The sequence below is a fragment of the Tachysurus vachellii genome, chromosome 12, assembly GCF_030014155.1.
Source record: "Tachysurus vachellii isolate PV-2020 chromosome 12, HZAU_Pvac_v1, whole genome shotgun sequence".
Taxonomy (NCBI): Eukaryota; Metazoa; Chordata; class Actinopteri; order Siluriformes; family Bagridae; genus Tachysurus; species Tachysurus vachellii.
This window is the reverse complement of record NC_083471.1, coordinates 21,736,742-21,758,144: the sequence shown is the minus strand read 5'-3', so window position 1 is coordinate 21,758,144 and position 21,403 is coordinate 21,736,742. Positions and strand designations below refer to the sequence as shown.

At 40.2% G+C, this 21,403-nt stretch overlaps 1 protein-coding gene across 2 annotated transcripts in view; it reads right to left on the bottom strand.

Moving 5' to 3' along the window:
- abca2 (ATP-binding cassette, sub-family A (ABC1), member 2) overlaps positions 1–21,403 on the bottom strand; it is a 79,199-nt gene that overhangs the window by 18,506 nt on the left and 39,290 nt on the right. For both annotated transcript variants that reach the window (XM_060883943.1, XM_060883942.1), the window contains 24 exons: positions 21,115–21,278; positions 20,813–20,934; positions 17,767–17,877; positions 17,365–17,544; positions 16,722–16,943; positions 15,715–16,049; positions 15,471–15,630; positions 15,188–15,316; positions 13,338–13,505; positions 12,886–12,982; positions 12,585–12,758; positions 9,875–9,977; positions 9,540–9,654; positions 7,266–7,456; positions 6,650–6,800; positions 6,311–6,515; positions 5,776–5,934; positions 5,486–5,666; positions 4,476–4,688; positions 3,411–3,607; positions 2,545–2,724; positions 2,124–2,296; positions 1,878–1,998; positions 774–1,055 (listed from right to left, as the gene is read on the bottom strand). In XM_060883943.1, coding sequence (XP_060739926.1) covers positions 774–1,055; positions 1,878–1,998; positions 2,124–2,296; positions 2,545–2,724; positions 3,411–3,607; positions 4,476–4,688; positions 5,486–5,666; positions 5,776–5,934; positions 6,311–6,515; positions 6,650–6,800; positions 7,266–7,456; positions 9,540–9,654; positions 9,875–9,977; positions 12,585–12,758; positions 12,886–12,982; positions 13,338–13,505; positions 15,188–15,316; positions 15,471–15,630; positions 15,715–16,049; positions 16,722–16,943; positions 17,365–17,544; positions 17,767–17,877; positions 20,813–20,934; positions 21,115–21,278 — 4,133 coding nt within the window. The remainder of the gene's footprint in view (positions 1–773; positions 1,056–1,877; positions 1,999–2,123; positions 2,297–2,544; positions 2,725–3,410; positions 3,608–4,475; positions 4,689–5,485; positions 5,667–5,775; positions 5,935–6,310; positions 6,516–6,649; positions 6,801–7,265; positions 7,457–9,539; positions 9,655–9,874; positions 9,978–12,584; positions 12,759–12,885; positions 12,983–13,337; positions 13,506–15,187; positions 15,317–15,470; positions 15,631–15,714; positions 16,050–16,721; positions 16,944–17,364; positions 17,545–17,766; positions 17,878–20,812; positions 20,935–21,114; positions 21,279–21,403) is intronic.

Here is a 21,403-nt window from a genome sequence, read left to right as displayed (position 1 = left end):
TGGGTAAAAGATCATAAAAAATGAAGGTCCACATCAATGCATCCATAATGCATATCGATCGTTCATGACTTGTTAAAGGAGATAATGTAAATGCATACTGTATGTATGTGTAATATGTATGTTTGGTGTGGATATGGTGTGATATGGATATGGTGTGAACATGATAACTGAGAATTATATCCAACATGATTAACTTTAACAGACTGCAGCCAACAAGCCCAGGCATGCCTAGCATTAAAGCAGCCTGTGAGGAAACCATGTCAGAAACTGAAACCATTTACAAATAACTTCTGGTACATACAATAACTTAAACTGAACCCTTCTCAATGAAAAAAATTGTTTAGGTTTCATCTATTCGTTCTACGGTTTCTTCCCTCCTCCCAAAAACATATAGACGGATGAATAAGCTAAGTTTCATTTCCCCATGTGTGAACGAGTGTGTGCATGATGTGCTACAATAGACTGGTGTACCATCCAACATGTATTCTCACTGCCTCCAGTGTTAGTGGTAAAGACTCTGTATTCTCCAGGATGAAGAAGTACACAGCTTGCTAGAAAACTGGATAGCTAGTTCACAGATTAAGTGATTAGTGGATAGATTAAAGGAAATCCAGTCATTATTTCTATGTTAATCCACTTTGTCCGTAGTGAATTACTGCAGCCACAGCAGACAAACAGTAGGTCTTGACAGACTCAGTCCTATTAGTTAAATCTTGGCACATTGTTAACCTGCGTAAAATATCAGTATAATATTATTATTATAATGTTCCTACCTCTAAGACTGGCTGAGTCCAGTTCCTGGGGACTATTAAACAGTGGGTAGTATTCACCGTAGAAGTCTGAGTACGGTCCTCCCTCGTCACCTCTCACTGAGCCCACAGAGGAGTTTGAATGCAACGAGGCCTGACTGGAGCTCAGCCTTGAGCTCATCACCATGTTGCTCATCTCCACTTCAGGCCGGGTCACGGCACCAAGCGGAGCTCCATCACACTGCTGCGCTGCCAAAAGGGAAGAAGGCTTCCCCACTGATGCCCCACCTGGGGAGCTCTTCATGTCTGTAAGAAAAAGAAAGAAAGAAAGAGAAAGAGACAAGAAGAGCATGTGTATGAAGGCAGGACTGACAAACTTACAGCTTATAGACTTAAGAGACACAATGGTGGTGATTTGGTTTCCTTCCATATAAATTGTTGCCTGCTCTTTTTCCAGTCTTCAATTTCTCTGTAAACACTTAGTCTTAATCACATTTCTCTCCATTTTGACGTTTGATACAAAATAAACTGAATCTCTTATTCTTGATTTGTGTGACTTTATGTACTGCACTGCTATTGGTAGATCAGATACCTAGCATGAATGTGCATATCGTCGCTGTCGGGCGGAAACCTCGTATGTCCAAATTTTGTCAATTTCATATTTTTTCACATATCGATGCTATTGGTCAGTCCCCACATGGGTCTGTTATTTTTACAAGTTATTAACCAATCTAAAGTCTTGAAAATAGCTTGAGCGCAAATCTCATAACTCCATTGGACACTTCAACTGTCCACCTCTTCCTCACTCTGCGGGAGAGCTTCGCGGCATATTTCTCCTCAAGAAGAGTCGCAACGAATCAACACGTCTTCTGAGGTAAATGTCTTCAAAACACTGGGCTCAAAGAAAAAAAAATCTTGACCCCCGCTAGTTCTGGTGCTCGTCTGAGGACAGGAATTTAGCGCAAGACAATCCACTGCAACGCGGACTAAAACCTGTGCACTGCAGATAAGGTACGGCGTTTTTTTTCATTTCCTGAAAAATAACGGTTTTGGAGATACGAGGATTCCGCCTGACAGCGACGATATGTATGGGTGTTCCTATTAAAGTGGCATATGAGATCTTAGTACCTGCGTCACTGTTCTCAAGTGACAGATCTTCCTCTGAGACTTTTAAAAAGACCTCCTCCAGGGTGGTGTCCATCACACCAAAGCTAGTGAGAGCCAGACTGTCCAAACTCTGTTCCAGAGCCTGGAAGAAGGATAATTCACTGTTAATTCAGTGGTGGCTGAGTACAGATCATGTTCCAAACATTAAAAATATATTCTTTATTAGTTCTTTTGGAAATGATTAGTGATCTGTCTGGGTGTGTTTACCTGAAACAGTCTCTCGAAGCTGCCCTTCCTGACAGCCTCAGATGGCAGGATGTAGGACAGCTCAGTGTTGGAGTCAGACACCAGCAGGCACGAGGCTACAAACTGTCGAATAAACTGAGTGACTCTGGGTTCTGAGCACAGGGACAGGGATGATGGGGGCATACCCGACTGATCTGTGAACAAAGAAAAACAAGGTGAAATTAATAAATAGCAAATAATATACATTTACCTGCTAGTTGATTGTGATTAGTCTTGTGCGTTCCTTAACACAAGACTAATACGTGCCTAACACACACATACTCTCTATATAAGCCCAGTATATAAGTATACTTATACAATATATACCTATTTAGTAGGAGCAGCTTATAAACTGTCAATGTAGTGTACGGTTCACACACAAAGACTCACACACAGTTCTCACCTGTGGGATTGGAGTCACTTTGCTTCTTCACAAGTGTGAGCTTATATCCGTCTCCGTAGGTGCTCTTAAGGAAGAGAGGTGAGCCGCAGCACTTGAGCTTCCCGTGGGAGATGATTGCGATGCGATCACCTAGAAGGTCAGCCTCGTCCATGTGGTGTGTTGAGAGGAGGATGGTCCGGCCTGCTCACACACACACGCACACACACACACACACACAGACTCTGTGGGTTAGATAAACCCTTACACACACAATTAGATATAGCCATATATAAGCCATTTACACACCAAACCCTTACACATACACATACACAAAAATACACACACACACACCACCCCATCAATGATTACTTCCTATCACAGCACAGCCCCATTGTTTTTTTCACTACCTATGACATTCTGTGGGTTTAAGATTTTACTAAAGTTTAAAAACAACACATTTTTATATGAGCATCAGATCAACCCAGATCAATATTAGGTTCATGTCTGATATGTCTGTTTAATAAATATGAAAGTGAGAAATAGTTCAGTCCATCTTTCTGTATTCACTTCCTTTGCATTTCTCATAATAAACTTTCAATAAAGCTGTCTTTACCTGTTTTATAGCCAGTCAAGCTGACAGTGCTTATGTGGTTATACACAATGCCTGAGAACTGCTCATTAAAAAAGCTATAATATACACCTGTCACATTTCCTCCATGTCTTAATTACAGCTTCCACCTGTGCACTAATACTGCACCTGGCATCAGGAAGATCTCTACAAAAGCATGTGCACATCTCCATAAATTTGAATAACTGATAAAAAGTGAAGGTCAGTGTGAAAACCAGTGCTTAATACTATGCGGAATTACAGCAGTACTCATTCTAACCTTGTTTGTATTTGAGGATGAGATCCCATATGGCACGGCGGGCGTAGGGGTCGACCCCAGCTGTAGGCTCATCCAGAATCACAGCCCGAGAACCGCCCACAAACGCTATAGCTACTGACAGCTTCCTCTTCATGCCTCCTGAAAGCGTCTGCACCAGGCAGTGGCGTTTATTAGACAACTCCAGATCCTCAATCATCCTGTATGTGGAAGACAGGAAATAATCATAAACATCAGTGATGCAACATCAATATTAAGCGGCGAGACAAAGAAACTGTCATGATCTCATCCTCCCTACTTTGCACTAAGGTTCCCATGGCAACAGCAGCAGGTGCTCTTGTTTTTTTTCAAGACTTTGCCTTTTTCCTGTCATTGGTTTATTTCTTTATTAAATAGATCTGTTTCTAGGTCCCATTCAGTAGTTTCTGTCTATTTGATACATCTCTCTTTCAAATTGTTTTGTTTCCCTAGTTACAGATGTTCCATGCATCCATAATAAAGGGCTTTGAGATGCATAGAGCCTAGAGCACAAGCCAGGGGACAACCTGGACAGGGTGTCCAGTAATCGCAGTGCACAATCAGACTTTATGAAGACTTTAGAGATGCCAGTCAGCCTAGAACATGTCTTTGAAATGGAGGAGAAAACCGAAGAACCCAGATGAGAACATGCAAATGTCAAAAATCAAATCCCCAACCCCAGAGTTGTGAGGCAAACGTGCCAACCACCAAGCATAAAATGTTCATTATATACACAGAATTTTGGAACAAAGACTGTAAATATACATCACATCTTACCAAATTTCCATGTGTAAAAAACATATGACTGGAACTAAAATGTTAGTAAATGTTATATAATCTATAACCAGACAATTTCCTTAAAAGTCTACTTAAAATATTCCCTTAAAAATCAGGAATTCAGGTATTATTAAAGATGAATTTGGAATTTGTTCATATATGTTAATTATTACAAGACAGCATTGTAGCCACTGATATGTCAGCTAGTTAGTTAACGTTGTTAAACTTATTAGAAAGTTGTAATAGTTAGGAAAATCACTGGGGGGTGCTCACTTATCCATCTCTTTTCGGATGTCCTCTTCAGCCATGCCCTTCAGGCGTGAGTAGAACCACAGGTGCTCCTCAACAGTCAGCTTATCAAAGAGGACGTTGTGCTGCGGGCACATGCCCAGGTTCTGCCGGATACGCTCCATCTCTGTGCGAATGTCGTGGCCGTATATCGTGGCTGAGCCCGAGGTGGGGGGGAACAGTCCGGTAAGGATTGACCTGGAGATCAAACATACAGCAGTGACAGTTTAGTGGATCCTCAAAGGTTACTGGTTCGAGCTTCCTGAGATATTCAAGAGATAAATGAAACCCTATTTTTCATTCTAGTCTCTGCTTTCATTAATAGACATTAATGTCTAAGTCATCTTCAGGGAAATTCTGTAAACATTAGCTCAGCATTGGCATGCAATCTCTCGTCAAATTGTCCGACATTCCTGTATAAAGCAATCACATTTGATTTGATTGTGCTTTTTTACAAGAACCGATTGATTATCAAGGATTTCTTTCTTCCTAAGAAGTCCAGAATGCATATTTACTTTCTATATTCTATATAATGGGTACAGTTGATGACTACACTTACTAGCTTGCTGATTAACTTTGATCCCCTCAAATGATCTAGATCCAGATAATCTTTTATAGTTTCCATTTATCTATTAAAATCTCCTTTAGACTTCCTAAGAGAGCTATTAAAGCACAATCAATAGCTATTGATGTAGAATCCATTTTTTAAAGTCTTTTTTCAAACAAAACCCATACAATTTGCTTTCACCATTTTCTCAACAACTTGACATTGTGTCATAACCTAAAATGCTGCCAGCAGTTCAATTTAGTATTCTTGTGCTTGTTAGACAAAAGTCTGATCTGTAATGAGCACCTAACTCTAAAACGAAAGACTTTCTCTTTTTCAGTCTTAAAGACCAGAAGCTCACAGGATAGTGATGCAGATGGCTGGCATCATAGCCATGACGCACACACATTTTAGCACAGACCCCCACACACACATTTCTCTTTCTCACATTGTTGTGGTCTTGCCGGCTCCGTTGTGTCCCAGGAAGGAGACAACCTGGTTTTCATGCAGATTTAAACTCAACTTGTTGAGAGCCAGCTTGCTGCCTGTCTTGTAAACTTTAGTGAGTTTGTCTATGCACACCACCAGAGGTAAGTGACTGGGTTCCTCTTCTATTCCACGGGTTTCCTCTGTGGGCATTAGACAGATATAAAACTCAGACTCGAGAACAAATTCTGTGTTTAAAGGTTGTCTATCAGGTGCAACACTGTAATCTAAAATTAGCAACTACAGCAGTACCTGAGCGTCTATGCTCCATGGCACAAGCTTGATCCTCCTCCATCACGCTGAGCCTGGCGCTGTTGCCCCATGGCCAATCCCAAGTCTCAATCCGTCCACTGCCTAACCAATAGGACTTCTGCAGGGGGAAGTACCATGGGCGGGGCAGACCATACATTCCTGCAGGATGAGAAGAGTGTCATAGAAAATAAGACAGACATAGAGTACATCTCTGAAAGAACAGAGACCAGTGAATGGCAAGGATGTTTAGGGGAAATGGGTGAAACCAGCAATTGGGAGGTCAACAACTTCAACTTCAAGGAGTAGTAACAGTGAAAACAAGACTGAGATAAAATACTTTCATGTGTGCATTACAGGCAGTCATGCGGAAAGCACTGGGACAAGTATAGTTGGTTAAAGTGACTGTTTAATACCTAGGAGATTCTGGAAACAAATACCAGTAGTGCCTTCATCAGGGCACTAATTAATCCTAAGGATGGCTCATTTTTTTTCTAACAATTTGACTTCAAGGTATAACAGCTGTATTGAGGTGTACCTGGATGCACAGCCTCGATGTACCAGGTGAGCACGCCATACACAGTTGTGTCAATAATCAGCATGACTATAGACAATAGCAGGTTAAAATCATCGCCCTCTACCGGTGACTGGTTGATGGTGCGCCACTGGATGCCCACACCGGCCACCTCGTACAAAGCAAAGTACTTTGAGCCGAGTCCAAAAGCAGTGGTGGACATCAGAGACTGCAGGAAGAGAGGACGTCACATAAGAATACAGGGACAGATGGCTACTAGATTCTACAGCCAGATTAAAAAGGCATTTCATTCTACAACACTGTATGTTAGAGTTGAGCATGTTGTTCGAGGACTTTTCATACCGCAATACACTTCTCAAAGGCCGTGATCTTGTCATGGGCCACCTCTTCTCTGATGGCCACGTACATGTAGGGAACATAACTCAAGAAATAGATGATCCCGCCACAAGCTGAGGCCAGTTTGGCTTTGGAGTAGATTACCGACACTAGAAAGCTAGGAGACAGAAAAGAAAACAGATCATCGTGAACAGGGTGAGGTTAGGGTTAGTACTCCTCCATATTACCTCCTGGCAGCATGATATTATTAGGAAAATTATTCTGCATCATTTGTGTTTTGTAAAATTTCGTAGATTTGTTAGCAAGTTTGCAAAAGCTAGCTATTTCAAATATCATAATGTAAGTAAATACTGTCCCGCCTCTCATCCAACAGTTTAATGTTAGTAAAAGAGGTGTTCACATGGGCAACCAAAGCCAAAGAGAGACAGCTTCTTGAGCTGATTGGTTGGATGTTGATGGTTTATATATTTCTCCCATTCTTCAGAGCCGAAAGCACCACAGAGGTTAAAGTATTTCTTCCCAGCAAAGCTTTAATCAAACTCACTAAATGAGTAAAGAAACTAATATCAGAATCGTTACTGCCTCCTCCTTGAACTTGGTCAGCTTCAGCATGATACATTACCAGAACATGATGGTGGCGATGGCGTATACAGTGAGGAAGAGCCAGATGATGAATGGATCGCTGTGAAGGAGGACTCGGCCATACTTTAATATGGCCGTCAGTGCTGTTACCGATATAGAAAGCTGTACAAAGCCTGTGATGAACCAGGCCACCCAGTGCACAGCATTATTTAATCCCATCATCTTCATCACCTGAAAGGAATCATCGTCATCATAATTATCCATCCGTATATAAATAAATAATCTATGTCAGAAAATGTTGTGAGGCTGCCTAAAGCTCAACCTCTTTCCAAACCCTAGTAACAGTGCTTTTCCACCACATATACAGCTACACACTTGATGGCACATCCAGAAATGTAACTGGCCAAATTTGTAGAATTTAGTCCCCTTTTACTGTGAAAATACTCAAACCCTAACCCTAGGTCTAAAGTGTTTGGAGTTGATGTCAAAGATAAAGATGAAGTATTAACAGACAAATGACTGAACTTTAATATATGTTTAATATAATATTCTAATAACATCGCAGGATAGGACACTTTATAATAACAATAATAGAATATATCATTATCTACGGTGCGTTCCGAATCACATACTTTTGCACTTTTTACGCTATTTTGTAGTATAAATAGTGTGAGTGGTGTGTGTTCACACTGAAAATTCTAACAAGAAGAAGTGAATGCCAAGTACCGCACTCAACAAAGAGGGGTTGGGCTACCAGGATCTCATGCTGGATGAGAAAAAAGGTGGTCGTCGGCCCTACAGTGGAAAGACATCTTGCAAATGTGTAAAATTAGCCCATGTTGTGTGATTTAAAAATTCACTGTATTCTACTAAAGCTAGCAGCATCACGTTACAGCTGACATTGACATTGGTTTATAATACCATCTTCCATTTAAGATAACACACTCTATAAAAAATTAATATACTAGATGGTAGTGCATGGTGTGTAATACGTCATTTGGGAGTAGAAAAATAGCTCAGAATCATTTTTCAGGCAATACAATTCTTGTAACTTCCATCATGTCTGAAAGATCACACCAAGGTTCACTCATCATTTTTGTTACACAGTCCTTTCTTCTATGGCATTTAAACAGTGTCATTAATAGACAGTGCGTGGGCTGCTGACCTGAGATCACCTACAGTAAGCATGCGTAGCAGTCAGGGGCGTAGATTATGCGGGGGACGCGGGGGACATGACGCGGGGGACTTTTTATAAAAAGTAAATTCTTCCCCCTCACTTTTTTAGTGGAGAGTTGTGTTCACCACATGTTGAGGTTTTAATGGATCAATGTATATAAATGCAGAGTGATTTAAAATTCAAAGAGACAAGAAAGTTTAAGATAGTCTATACATGACGTTCACGGCAATCAGTCACTCACTTGTCACGTCATCATCACGCGCCCCCAGTACTGTAGCTCATGTCGCACCCGCATCCAGCATTCGGTTACGAGGAGTTCAAAGCGGCAAAAAACGCTTCACTCCTTTTTTATAAAAATGTCAATCAGTGTAAGTTGGCATATGGTATCCGAATTGTGTTGCACAATGTTTAGTAACTCTGCCTGTTGCTCTTGTTGAATAATTAGCAAGTTTTAATTTAAAGGATTATAAGGAAAAATAGCTGCTTTGACAAACGTTATATAAACTCTTTTATAACGTCTTTTGTTTTAACAAGTGTGTTATCAAAACCCTTCAAATAAGAATAAAGATAATGTTGAACTGAGATTTTACAGCATGTTTAACTCTGCCAATTCTACATAATATCAAGTATGTACACGACAGAGACGAGGACGACGAATAGTGACATTAAAGATGTCATTTTAATAATAAGGAGCAGGTAAATAAGGTACAAAGATGTCCTTTTAAGGGTACTGTCCCAGTGGCAAGCTGTTCTATTTCTTTCTTTCTGTTTTATAATCATATATAATCATAACGCATATAAAGCATGATTAAAAAAATCATGATTAAAAATAAAACCTGTCATTTACACAAGGGTTAACTGGAAAAAAAAAAACAGATAACACTAGACATTTCGTCCCCCCCACTTTTTAAATGATGGCTACGCCCCTGGTAGCAGTATTAGAGATTGTTGTTTTTAACAGTATTTGTGAGCACAGGGCAGGAAGTGGTTATTCTGCGAAACTGTGATGAGACATGTAAACACTTCCTTTCCCTTAACTTTACTCATGAGTCAAATTCATTTTGAAGACTTTTTGGAGTGGGAATAATACCTTAAAAACGTATTTTACAAATCATGTGACAAAACAGCCTTTCTGACCTCTTTGAGCCGATGCTCCTTCTCTGCGACTATGTGTTGGATCATCATGGCCACTGAATAAACCCAGGAGATTACCATGCACAAGGGCATCATGTGCTCAATCACAAACAGGAAACTGTAAACATAAGCAGTAAAATTATCATGAAGGTTGCCATAAAATGCCATAATACCAAATCTGTATTTGCTATAACAAGCATCAGCGCCATCAACACGTTCAACTTCACACTTTCACGTCCCATTTCAGACGCCGTTTTCACAATCACTCTGCTGAGATTACTCTAATGATGACTGAAGCGAGAAAATGCTAAGAAAGATGAAAATGAGGACAGACTCACTCGTCTCTGGTGTAGCAGGGATAGGGGAACATCTGCACGTAATTTCCGGGCTCCACAACATCATGTCCAACAAATGTGTTAATGATCGCTCGCTCCATCATATCTAAGAGAACGCAACACACCAAAGTTATCATATGTCGACAGAATAAAACAGCCAAAAGAACAAAAATCAGCTGTTCAGAAATGAGTTTAAGGCAAATTACATTCTATAATTACAGGAAATTTTACTTGCAACTTTACTTAGAAAAGGTTTCTCAACCTAAATAACCTAGAAATCAAGGATAGAAATCTCTGAAACATTTTCCGGAAATATGTTCACATCTCTGGAAATATGCTCTAGGCCTCTACACTGAACCTTTAGTAAATGTGTTTAGATTTCATTTCTAATTTTTTTAAATGTTTTCAAAACCAAAAATAAAAGCAATATTGTGCCCACACACTTAAATCTACATATCGTCGCTGTCGGGCGGAAACCTTGTATGTCCAAATTTGGTCAATTTCATATTTTTTCACATATCGATGCTATTGGTCAGTCCCCACGTGGGTCTGTTATTTTTACAAGTTATTAACCAATCTAAAGTCTTGAAAATAGCTTGAGCGCAAATCTCATAACTCCATTGGACACTTCAACTGTCCACCTCTTCCTCACTCCGCGGGAGAGCTTCACAGCATATTTCTCCTCAAGAAGAGTCGCAACAAATCAACACGTCTTCTGAGGTAAATGTCTTCAAAACACTGGGCTCAAAGAAAAAAAAATCTTGACCCCCGCTAGTTCTGGTGCTCGTCTGAGGACAGGAATTTAGCGCAAGACAATCCACTGCAACGTGGACTAAACCCTGTGCACTGCAGATAAGGTACGGCGTTTTTTTCATTTCCTGAAAGGAGATACGAGGATTCCACCTGACAGCGACGATATATAATTATATGTGATAAAATTGTATGACAAAATTTATGACAAATAAATAAAAAAAAAGGAGAATAAGGACAATTAATCTAAATAAAACAGGTTTGAAGTTATGAATATATATAAATATATAAATACATGGCATATACTGTATTTGCCTCATATGAGTTAAACATAAAAAGTCTTAACATAATTAAACCTTTTTTAAGCTCTCTGGTCTCCATCCCATCACATTCACTACTGTATGTGTTTGCTTCTCCTTGCAATGTTGTGCAGGACATATCGTTCTTAGCTGTATCTGAGCTATATTTTTTGTGTTTATATTCTGTGTTCCTGTATTATGGTGTATGATTATGGATATTCCCACATTGATCACTGACTATTGGTGATTTAACTCACGCTCTGGACTAGCGCTCATGATTGTATCATGCCTCATATTACTGCTCTACTAGCACTGCTCAACTGGTCCCACCATCTCTCAGGGTAAAATGTAGGTATACATCAAGACTCTTTTCTGTTCTGGCACCGAGGTGGTGGAATAAACCTCCCCTAGATGTCTGAACAGCTGAGCCACTGGTCATCTTCAAACGGCAGGTGAAGACCTACCTCTTCCTGAAACACTAAAACTAGCGCTTACTATAAACTTTTTTTTAACAGTGTTTGCTTTATGTGTATATTAAAAATAAAAAAAACCATGAACAGAATTTTAAGTTCATTGTATCCCAAGTGGGGGGCACGGTGACTTAGTGGTTAGCACGTTCGCCTCACACCTCCAGGGTCGGGGTTCGATTCCCGCCTCCACCTTGTGTGTGTGGAGTTTGCATGTTCTCCCCGTGCCTTGGGGGTTTCCTCCGGGTACTCCGGTTTCTTCCCCCGGTCCAAAGACATGCATGGTAGGTTGATTGGCATCTCTGGAAAATTGTCCCTAGAGTGTGATTGCGTGAGTGAATGAGAGTGTGTGTGTGCCCTGCAATGGCTTGGCACTCTGTCCAGAGTGTATCCTGCCTTGATGCCCAATGACGTCTGAGATAGGCACAGGCTCCCCGTGACCCGAGGTAGTTCGGATAAGCGGTAGAAGATGAATGAATGAATTAATGTATCCCAAGTATGTAGCCTAGTGAACGAGTGTTAATGTATTCATTAATTGAGACTTCAAAACACCTTTGTACGTCATTCTGAATAAGACCGTCTGACAAATGCCATAAATGTAAATGCTTATTTCTGTAGTCATGCCATGTTATAAACCTCTCTGAAAAACTGGATATGATTTGAAGGATGGTTTAATATTGTAAGTTAGAACAATGAGTTATGTCCTGGCCCTGTTTTAACCTCACAGCTTAAGAAGACCAAACCATTTTTGTAGATTTATTTTGATTATTTGTGTGAGATTTCCTGGCTTTTAGAAGCTCTTATACAAAATAAGAAATATGATGCAGTGTTAAAAGCAGCTGAGGCAACATTTTCCACCTGCAAATTCATCTGTGTTCCAAGTTTAACTTAACCAGGTAAGCAGTTTACCAGGAAACACTCCATTCTGAATAAAACAGTCTGCAACTCCATGGGCATTACATGAGCAGATGATTTATTTCTCTACTTATGGTTTTATACAGTCCTTTGCTTCAGGACAAATTGCAGAAACTATGTGAAAAGTCTGCAAAAAAAAATTCATTCTTTTGCCAATAAAATCACCAAGCTTGAAATGTCTTCATCAGCAACAAAAAAGCATGAGTTAGAAATTTCATATAAAAGGCATTTGCTTGAGATGTCAGGGTATCGTATCATAGTTTAAACGGTTCGTGTCTCTACCTTGGATCCACACAAAGCCGTAGAGGAAGTAGAACTTGCCGCCGGTGTTGGGTCCCGGACGCCAGTAAGCACGCCTTATCTCGTTAGTTTTCTCTGTGAAGCTGGAGTTCTGCCTGATCTTATACTGTACATGAGGAGGCAAGGAGCCATCCTTATTGGTCTGGAAAATAACACCTAAAAGACATAAAGTCACACATATAGTCACTGGAACATACTGTTACTCATAATAATGCAGCTTGTAATACAGTCTCAGGAAGAGCAGAAGAATTAAAGATTTGAATAAGAAAAGCCTTTCACTCACTGGCAAATACAGAGACATTATCATGGTAGGCTTGGTTCAGAGTGTAGTTTACAATGCTGTCCTCATCCGGGAAGCCTTTGAATATATCCACACTCACCTAAAACATAAACCATGAACAATAAAGCAATGCAGCCCCATTAAAAACGCTAATAAAAGTGAACGGATAAAACATTCAAGAATGAAGAGATATTCAGAATTATGTAAGTAATAAAACACAACAGTGTGTGCTGTAAAAGGGAAGCAATCAGTCACAAGATGGTGTGATGTGACTCGAATGATTATTGTCCAGTAACAGCACATCCTGAATGTTTTCTTTCTCTTATAGCTTTGCAATTTTCTGTTAATTCTGACACAATATTTTAATGTGAGGATCATCTAGGAAACAAGTTAGATCCTTGACTGTATTAAGCATTATCTAAGACTTAGGTAAGAACGAGTAGGTTTTAAAAGACCTTTGACATGAACTGGGTCCAGCCGCAGGCGGCATTGTCGATGGTGTCGAGCTGCTCTAGCAGCGTGCTGATGTTCGGCAGGGTGAAATTTTCCTGCATCAGACTTTCTAACAACTCACTGTCTGAAGCGTTTAGCAGCTCCGGGTGCCTTCGCAGGTCTGAGGTCAACTATGGAGACAAATTACATAATAGCTGTCACACGGAACACAGGGACAGAAGCAGGCTGAGAGGACACAAGTGCTTCACAAGTGGGCTTCTCATTTATTAAATACAACAAAAGTAATCCAAAAGGCAAAGCCAAGTTCACAAGACAGGCTAAAACTGGTGTACACATGCAAAAGTCAAAAAAATGAATAACTCTGAATAAAATGTAATAGCCTTGCTAAACAGAGAACAATGGCTTAATACTGTCACGAACAAATACACAAAATATAAACATTGTAATGATACAAACACCCAGTGAGGGTTTAAATACTGACATTAATCAAGAACAAAGGAGGTTTTTACACCTAGTCACTTCATGCGTTTTCTGTGATCCAATAGCTATCCGATCGTAAAAATACCAGGTGCAAATGCCCTCCGAAACAGTTTCGAGATTTCGAGAAATATATTTGCATATTGGGTGGGAGTAGAAATATCGGATTGATATCCTATTCGCCAAGACGCATTTATGTGGCCTAATGTAAATGGAACAGTTTTAACAAATCAGATAGCTATCGGATCAGAGAAAACACATGAAATGACCGGGTGTAAAAAGGCCCAAAATGAAATCAGGTGAGATTAATCATGAAACATAAGAGAAACAGGCAATAAGAAGCCAGGGACAAAGACGAATCATGAATGAAAACTAAAGCCCATGGATACATAAACAAAAAAATACAAACAGAACTCATGTGGCTGCAGGCTGCTGCGCAGCTCGGCTCGAAGTGCAAGAAGGAGATTGAGACGATAGCATAATAATTAATATAGTAAATCAAACCAAGGATGTCTTTACTTAATATAATCCTTTCCGGTGATCCCACCTGGTTAGTAGAATGGTTTCTGTAGCCTGTAGTCCTGTAGCCAGCTAATCTGGAACTGCTTTATTCATTACATTAACAAAATGCTGTTTGTCTGGAAGCTTGATTCAAAGACCACGAAGTTCTTGTTCTCCTTTGGCTGCCCCCTGTTCAGGGTTACCACAGCAAATCATCTAATCTGCATATTTGATTTTGGCACAAGTTTTACTATCAGATGCCCTTCCTGGTTCAATCCTCCCATTTTATCCAGGCTTGGGCCCAACACCGAGGGTTAACCCCTCGGTGGCTGGCTTTGGTCTCTGACCAGGAATTGTACCCAGGCCATGGCACTGAAAACATGCTATTCTGCTGCTGGGCTACCAGGGACCGAGCAAGTAATTTGCATTAAAATAAAGTTTGATAAATCACTGTATTCAAAACTTGGCTTGAAAATGATTCTTGGGGGGAAAAAAGGGGGGATCAAAATTAATTTTGCACCAATGCTACCGATGTTCTGAGAAAACCATGACTAATTAACTGACTTTGATGGGTACGATATGCTTTCAACAAGAGAAGCTTGTTTTGATTGTAAAATCCTGCAGGCTCATTATTTATAGGCCTTTTGTTAACACCAACATCTCATGGTTCATTTTAAAAAACTGTGGAAATGGGACTAGTTCTTAAAGAGGTTTGCTCGTTCCACAGGGTATCCAGACCTCCCTAGCCAATATGGACACATTTTCTATTGATTAAGTAGCAGTGCTCAATTGAATTTGTCAGGACACAAAAGTTTGCATTTGGAAAATGGTATAATATGCTTTAGATTCTTTAGATTCGTTGACAGTGGGTTACCTGTTGCAGCCATGCCAAGTGATTGTGCAGTTTGCCCTCCTCCAAGAAAGGTCTGAGCTCAGCCGAAATGTTTAGCCATACTTTGGCATAATGAGTCACATTGCCCACAAATGCAAATGTCTCATTGGCCTAGAGAACGAGAGTCGAACACCTGAATCATCACAATGTCCATCCCTCAGACAATAATAAAAAGAAACCTGGTAAACACAGGCTAAATATCTTTAAACATTAGCAAAAGGGCATGATGCACACACTCATCCTCAGAACTGTGAGATTTACTTGCCTTTTGAATGACCTTATCCACCTGTGAGCCAATGGGAGAGTAGAGGATCTTGGGATTTGTAGTCATAAGGTGAACGAGTAGCCCTAAATTCCGCTGCTCTTTGCTGGTAAAGCCAAGAGAGCTCATGTTACCTTGCTTCAAAGCTTCTGGCTCAATAATCCTGGTGAATAAGAGTGGATTTAGTGACCTCAGAAAGGGCTCTGCAAGTAAAGATGATCAAATAGCCACACTAACAGAAACAAACCTGTTATTTCCACACAGAATTGGCTGCAGCCCAGCCCATAGCTGCACAAAAGCAGAGAACTGTGAGTGAGGATTATCTGCCTGAGTGTCCTTCCCCTCAGCAGGGTTTTCAGTGATGTTAGTACCCCAAGTGGTAGTGTTGGAGCTCCAGCTGGCATTATTAGCAGAAAACAAAGTCTGGTGTCCTGCACATGCCCCTTTGGGCAACAACTTTGCCAGGCCTGAGAGCAGATCCACATCTTTAAGCAGTTTCTCTACCTCAGCCAGGTCCTTCAGCAGAGCACCCAGGTGGGACTGAAATGGCAGAGATGAAGCATTGGTCTGTTCCAACTTTAACTGTGGGGATTAAGGAACAGAAGGGTGTTAATTGAGGGAGACATAGGTATAGTATTTTAGACAGGTAATGATGAATAGATAGATACATGGATAGATAAGTAGAGTGTATAAATAAGTAGATTTACAGATGGAATTAGAAGTTGATGGAGGTTCCACTGATGAATGAGTATATAATATACTCATGGATGGGTATGTGGTTGAATTAATAAACATATGGATAAATAAATGGATGAATGGATGGATGGATGAATGGATGGATGGGTCCATTCATGGATAGATGAATGTAATGGATGAGACAGTTGTGCAGGTGGAATCATACAGATGGTTGGGTAAATAAACAGACACTGTATATGAATTAGTTGATGAATGAATGAATGAATGAATGAATGCATGTATGAATGAATGAATACTGAGATGGGTAAGTGTAGATACTGGATGAATGGTTTATTGGATGGATGTGTTAATAGATGGATGGGTAGATAGAAACCCAGATTGACAAAAAAAAAAATAGGTGGAGAAGCTGATATAAATAAACAGATGTACTGGTTTCATGAACTGATTTATCAATTGATGAATGGATGGAAGGATGTATGGATAGATAGATAGATAGATGGATGGACAAAAGATAAGACATCCATTTGCCATTGGAAACGTGTTCATTGCTCTTTGTACCTTCTCACTGATTCTCTCTGTATCAATCTGGTCCTTCAGCTCCTGGCTGATCTGTGCAAAGCGCTCCGCCTTCTGCTTCACCTCTCCTTTACACATATTCGCCTGATAGGCTCGTAACAGTGACTGCTGCTTTTCTGGGACTGATAGTATCGTGTTGAGCTCACTGTCTCTTCCCTCCCCACATGTAAGTGCCTCCAGCACTCCACCAGTCAGCAGAATTCCCTGGGAAAAAAAAAATTGATGACAGATATTTGGCACGAACAGATATGGTTAAAGTGCAATCAAAGGCAGAATCCAAAAAGTACAAAATAAATGAGTGGCAACGACCCAACTAATGAGCAACTGGTTTGTCAAGACTGTTAGTGTGATAAAATAGTGAAAACAATGTTATTTGTCGATGCACATGAGAGTTTAACTAATTAAATTATTGACTTGCTGGTAAATTTGAAGAAAAATAAACCCCACAGTCCCAGGACAGGTACAAAGGTACAAAATGTAGTGTGAAACACTTTCATCACTACATTACATCCCAAAACAAGAACCTGCTTCACATGTGCACATCTTTAGTTGAGCCTTGGTCATATCTGTGTGAATTGAAATAAGAGTGCAACGTTAATACCACCAAGCCAGGTGCATGACTGACCTCCAGCTCTTGCAGTCCCTGTGGATCAAGTTTGTTCGCATCCCCTCCTCCTCCAGCGATGCCAAGGGCCTGAGAGAGCAGCTGGAATAGAGCGGGCTGATCAGCTGCTTTAGTTGGGTCTCTCAGCGCTTTGTGAAGCAAACCCCCTTCCAAACTTCTCCAGCCTCCTAGCAGCTGCTCCTGGAGTCACACGCCAAGGTTTAGTGCCATTGGAAGTAGATTTGTTCATTTGGGAAGGGTAAAGTTCGTGTTACCGATTTACGTCAACCATCCATAAGACGATTCTGATTCTTAAGTATGAATCTGATTCATTTACATCTGTATTCATGAGGTATAGACTGTATTTATGCTAGCCTAGTGGTTTAGTGTGTGTGTCTGTGGTGTGTGTGCGTCCCAAAATACCTCCAGTTGTAAGACTTTCTCTCCAGTGCTGCGAGCACCACGGTGACCTTCAGGCCAGCCTCCACCGCCTGCACTTGCTTTGGGATATGTGCCAAAAATTAGGTTATATACCTGTGTCAAACACACACACACACACACAATGTACTGTAATCTCAGCCTCCTTTTATTGGATGTTAAGATTTTCTTTAATACTTTTCTGGCCACAACCTACAGAATGCTGAATGTTACAATTCGATTGGCTTTCTGCACTTCTGTGTGCTGGTTTTCAGCAAAAAACAAACAATTATAACATCAGACGTCAGACGAGACGAGACGAAATATGTTCGTCAACAACCTTTTTTTTCATGACTAAGACGAGACGATGACAAGACTGCACCACTGTCCAAAAACGCTAACTAAGACTAAATTAACATGCATTATTGTTGATGAAAAAGGCTTTTTGTGTTAAATTAGATTTCCTGTCGCTGCGCAGGCTCTTTTATTGTACAAGACAGCTTATGTCCCGATGACCGGTCTTTGCATTACGATTAAAAGCAGTATCAATAAAGTAAAAAATGTGATGTGCAGTCAAGTTCGAGTGAAACATATGTGAAACACTTTTTTTACTGAAATGTTTATCAGTTATAATCTCAGCAATAATTCATTCATTCATCTTCTACCGCTTATCCGAACTACCTCGGGTCACGGGGAGCCTGTGCCTATCTCAGGCTTCATCGGGCATCAAGGCAGGATACACCCTGGATGGAGTGCCAACCTATCACAGGGCACACACACACTCTCATTCACTCACGCAATCACACACTAGGGACAATTTTCCAGAGATGCCAATCAACCTACCATGCATGTCTTTGGACCGGGGGAGGAAACCGGAGTACCCGGAGGAAACCCCCAAGGCACGGGGAGAACATGCAAACTCCACACACACAAGGTGGAGGTGGGAATCGAACCCCGACCCTGGAGGTGTGAGGCGAACGTGCTAACCACTAAGCCACCGTGCCCCCCCTCAGCAATAATGTGTTATTTTAAAAAAAGACTACAATTTTTTGACTAAAACTAGACTAAAATTAAAAGACTTTTAGTCGACTAAAACTTGACTAAGATACCTTGAGTTTTCTTTTGACTAAAACTAGACTAAAATGACCGGACTTTTTGTCGACTAAAACTTGACAAACAAAAAAAGATATGTGAATGACTAAATATGACTAAAACTAACAAGGACATTTGGCACAAGACTAAGACTAAGACTAAATTAAAAATAGGTGATGAAATTAACACTACTACAGGCTACACTAGAGCTATTCGTCTATGCTTGATCATCTACCATGTCAATACTTTGTGTGTACCCTATTTTCTGGACTTTAAGCAGCAACTTTTTTCCCACGCTTTGAACCTTGCGGCCTAAACAATGACGCAGCTAATATATGGATTTTTCCCGCTTTCAATTTATTTTATTTTTTTTCAAAAAAACACATTCTGTGACATGCTCAGTTTTTTGGCGGCATGAAGCTTTCATTAGACCAATGAAATTGCCGAACGGGTTAACTCTGACACCGAAGGAGATGACTTCAGTGGTTTCAGTGCACAGGAGGAGGAAGATAGTGACCAATGACTTTCTTGGTAGGCTACGGTTTACTGCTAATTTTTTATTTTTTGTTACAAGCCGTGTTTCGTTAAAGCCTATTTATTTTTGTTACAAGCTGTGTTTCGTTAAAGCCTATTTATTTTTGTTACAAGCCGTGTTTCGTTAAAGCCTATTTATTTTTGTTACAAGCCGTGTTTCGTTAAAGCATATTTATTTTTGTTACAAGCCGTGTTTCGTTAAAGCCTATTTATTTTTGTTACAAGCCGTGTTTCGTTAAAGCCTATTTATTTTTGTTACAAGCCGTGTTTCGTTAAAGCCTATTTATTTTTGTTACAAGCCGCGTTTCATTAAAGCCTATTTATTTTTGTTACAAGGTAATTACGGTAGTCTATCTACATGTCTGGCTTGTGACACTACACTGTTAATGACAGTGACAGTTTCAGAAAAGGTAAAAAGGTTAAAGGTCCTTTAGGTAAAAAGTAAAGACACAGTGACTACACATGTATAGACAGCTCCAGAACTATTGGCACCCTTGATAAAACTGGAGATTTTCTTGGAGAATCTGGCTTCCTTTGCCAAGACAGCCAAGGATCTTCCAGCTAAACAACGTTCCCAAACATATGTCTGAATAACAGAAAAAAGGGTTTAATTGGTTCAATGACTACAGAATCAATCCTTTGACATGACCATCCTAGTCTTTTGACATGAACAGCATTGAAAACTGTGAGCTGAGCTGAAGAAGAGGATCCAAAACAGAAGACTGAGTACTCTGGAAAATGTGGAGAAATTTTGTATTGAGTTCAGCTCAGATTCTTTCCTTGGTAAACTTATTAGGCATTATAGAAGAAGACGGTGCTGGCTAAAGAAAATTGCTTACGCTGGCTAAAGAAATGAAATTCAATTTTTACATTTAAAGTGTAATAAGGTGCTAATAATTCTGAAACCGGCTGCTACCTATACTTACTGGTCTTTTTATACACCTACTCTTCCAGTGCATCTACTATACCAGGTATCTACTGTATACTACTAAGTCATGCATTTGATGGCATTTTAAATGAAATTCTTGATTACTTAAAATAAGGGCCTAAATTACCACCTTGAGGCTATAAATACACACAAATACTGCCAGCCAAAAAGTTTCAGATTATACAGCAGAGTGAAAAAACGGCAGGTTAAATTTATTGCCTTTAGGTTATTTTTATTCCAGTATGAGTGTGGAGGAGTTGCTTGAATTGTGCTGATGTTACAGCATAGGTGCTCCTTACATTCCCAATATAGCAGCAAGTTAACAGCCTGGCACTTAATAGACAAAGAGCTGAAGTTCACATCGTTAGCCTGTGCCATTAAAAACGCTCCCAGTCTGCTGTCAAAACCACAATAAAAAGGTAACACAAAAGAGAGCAGGTGAGCTGCAGATGCCGTGTGCTTTAAAGAGAAATGTGTTGAATTGAAGGAGTTACAAACCTCTTTAAGGTTAACTGGGGATGAAAGAAGCAGGCTGGCTGTGTCGTTGGACAGAGAGAGATTTTGGATAAGGAACTGCTGGAAGTGAGAAGGATTCCTTAAGACGCTTCCTAAAGTGAAGCCTGGAATCAGATACAGCAGAGTTTCAGATGTCAGCTATGAAGCTCAAGCATAATTAAATACACATATTAAATGCAGTCATGCTTGTGCTTTAAAAATAATCACTGCAATCGTCTTGTAGGTTCTGTTGGTTTAGTTTTAGGCAGCATTTGTTGTGCAAGAATGTGTGTGTATCTATAGACCGTGGCTTGTGTTGAAGCTGTTCTCTAAGGGACTCTGAGCTGAACTGAGACTCTCCAGGTGCTGCTGCAGTGACTCCAGCTCCTCTCCAAGAGTCGGCCCTTCTGACGCGAACAAGTGATTCTGTTCCACAACCTCCCCAATCCGCTCCAACAACTGAGTCACGCTAAAAAAAGGACAAACATGGCTTTGATGAATGAAACCCAGAAAGGGAAACCAGAGAAAAGTTCAAAGTGTGTCTGAGAATAAAAAAAAAAAAGATTAAAGAACGACATGGTTAGTTAGAGATCC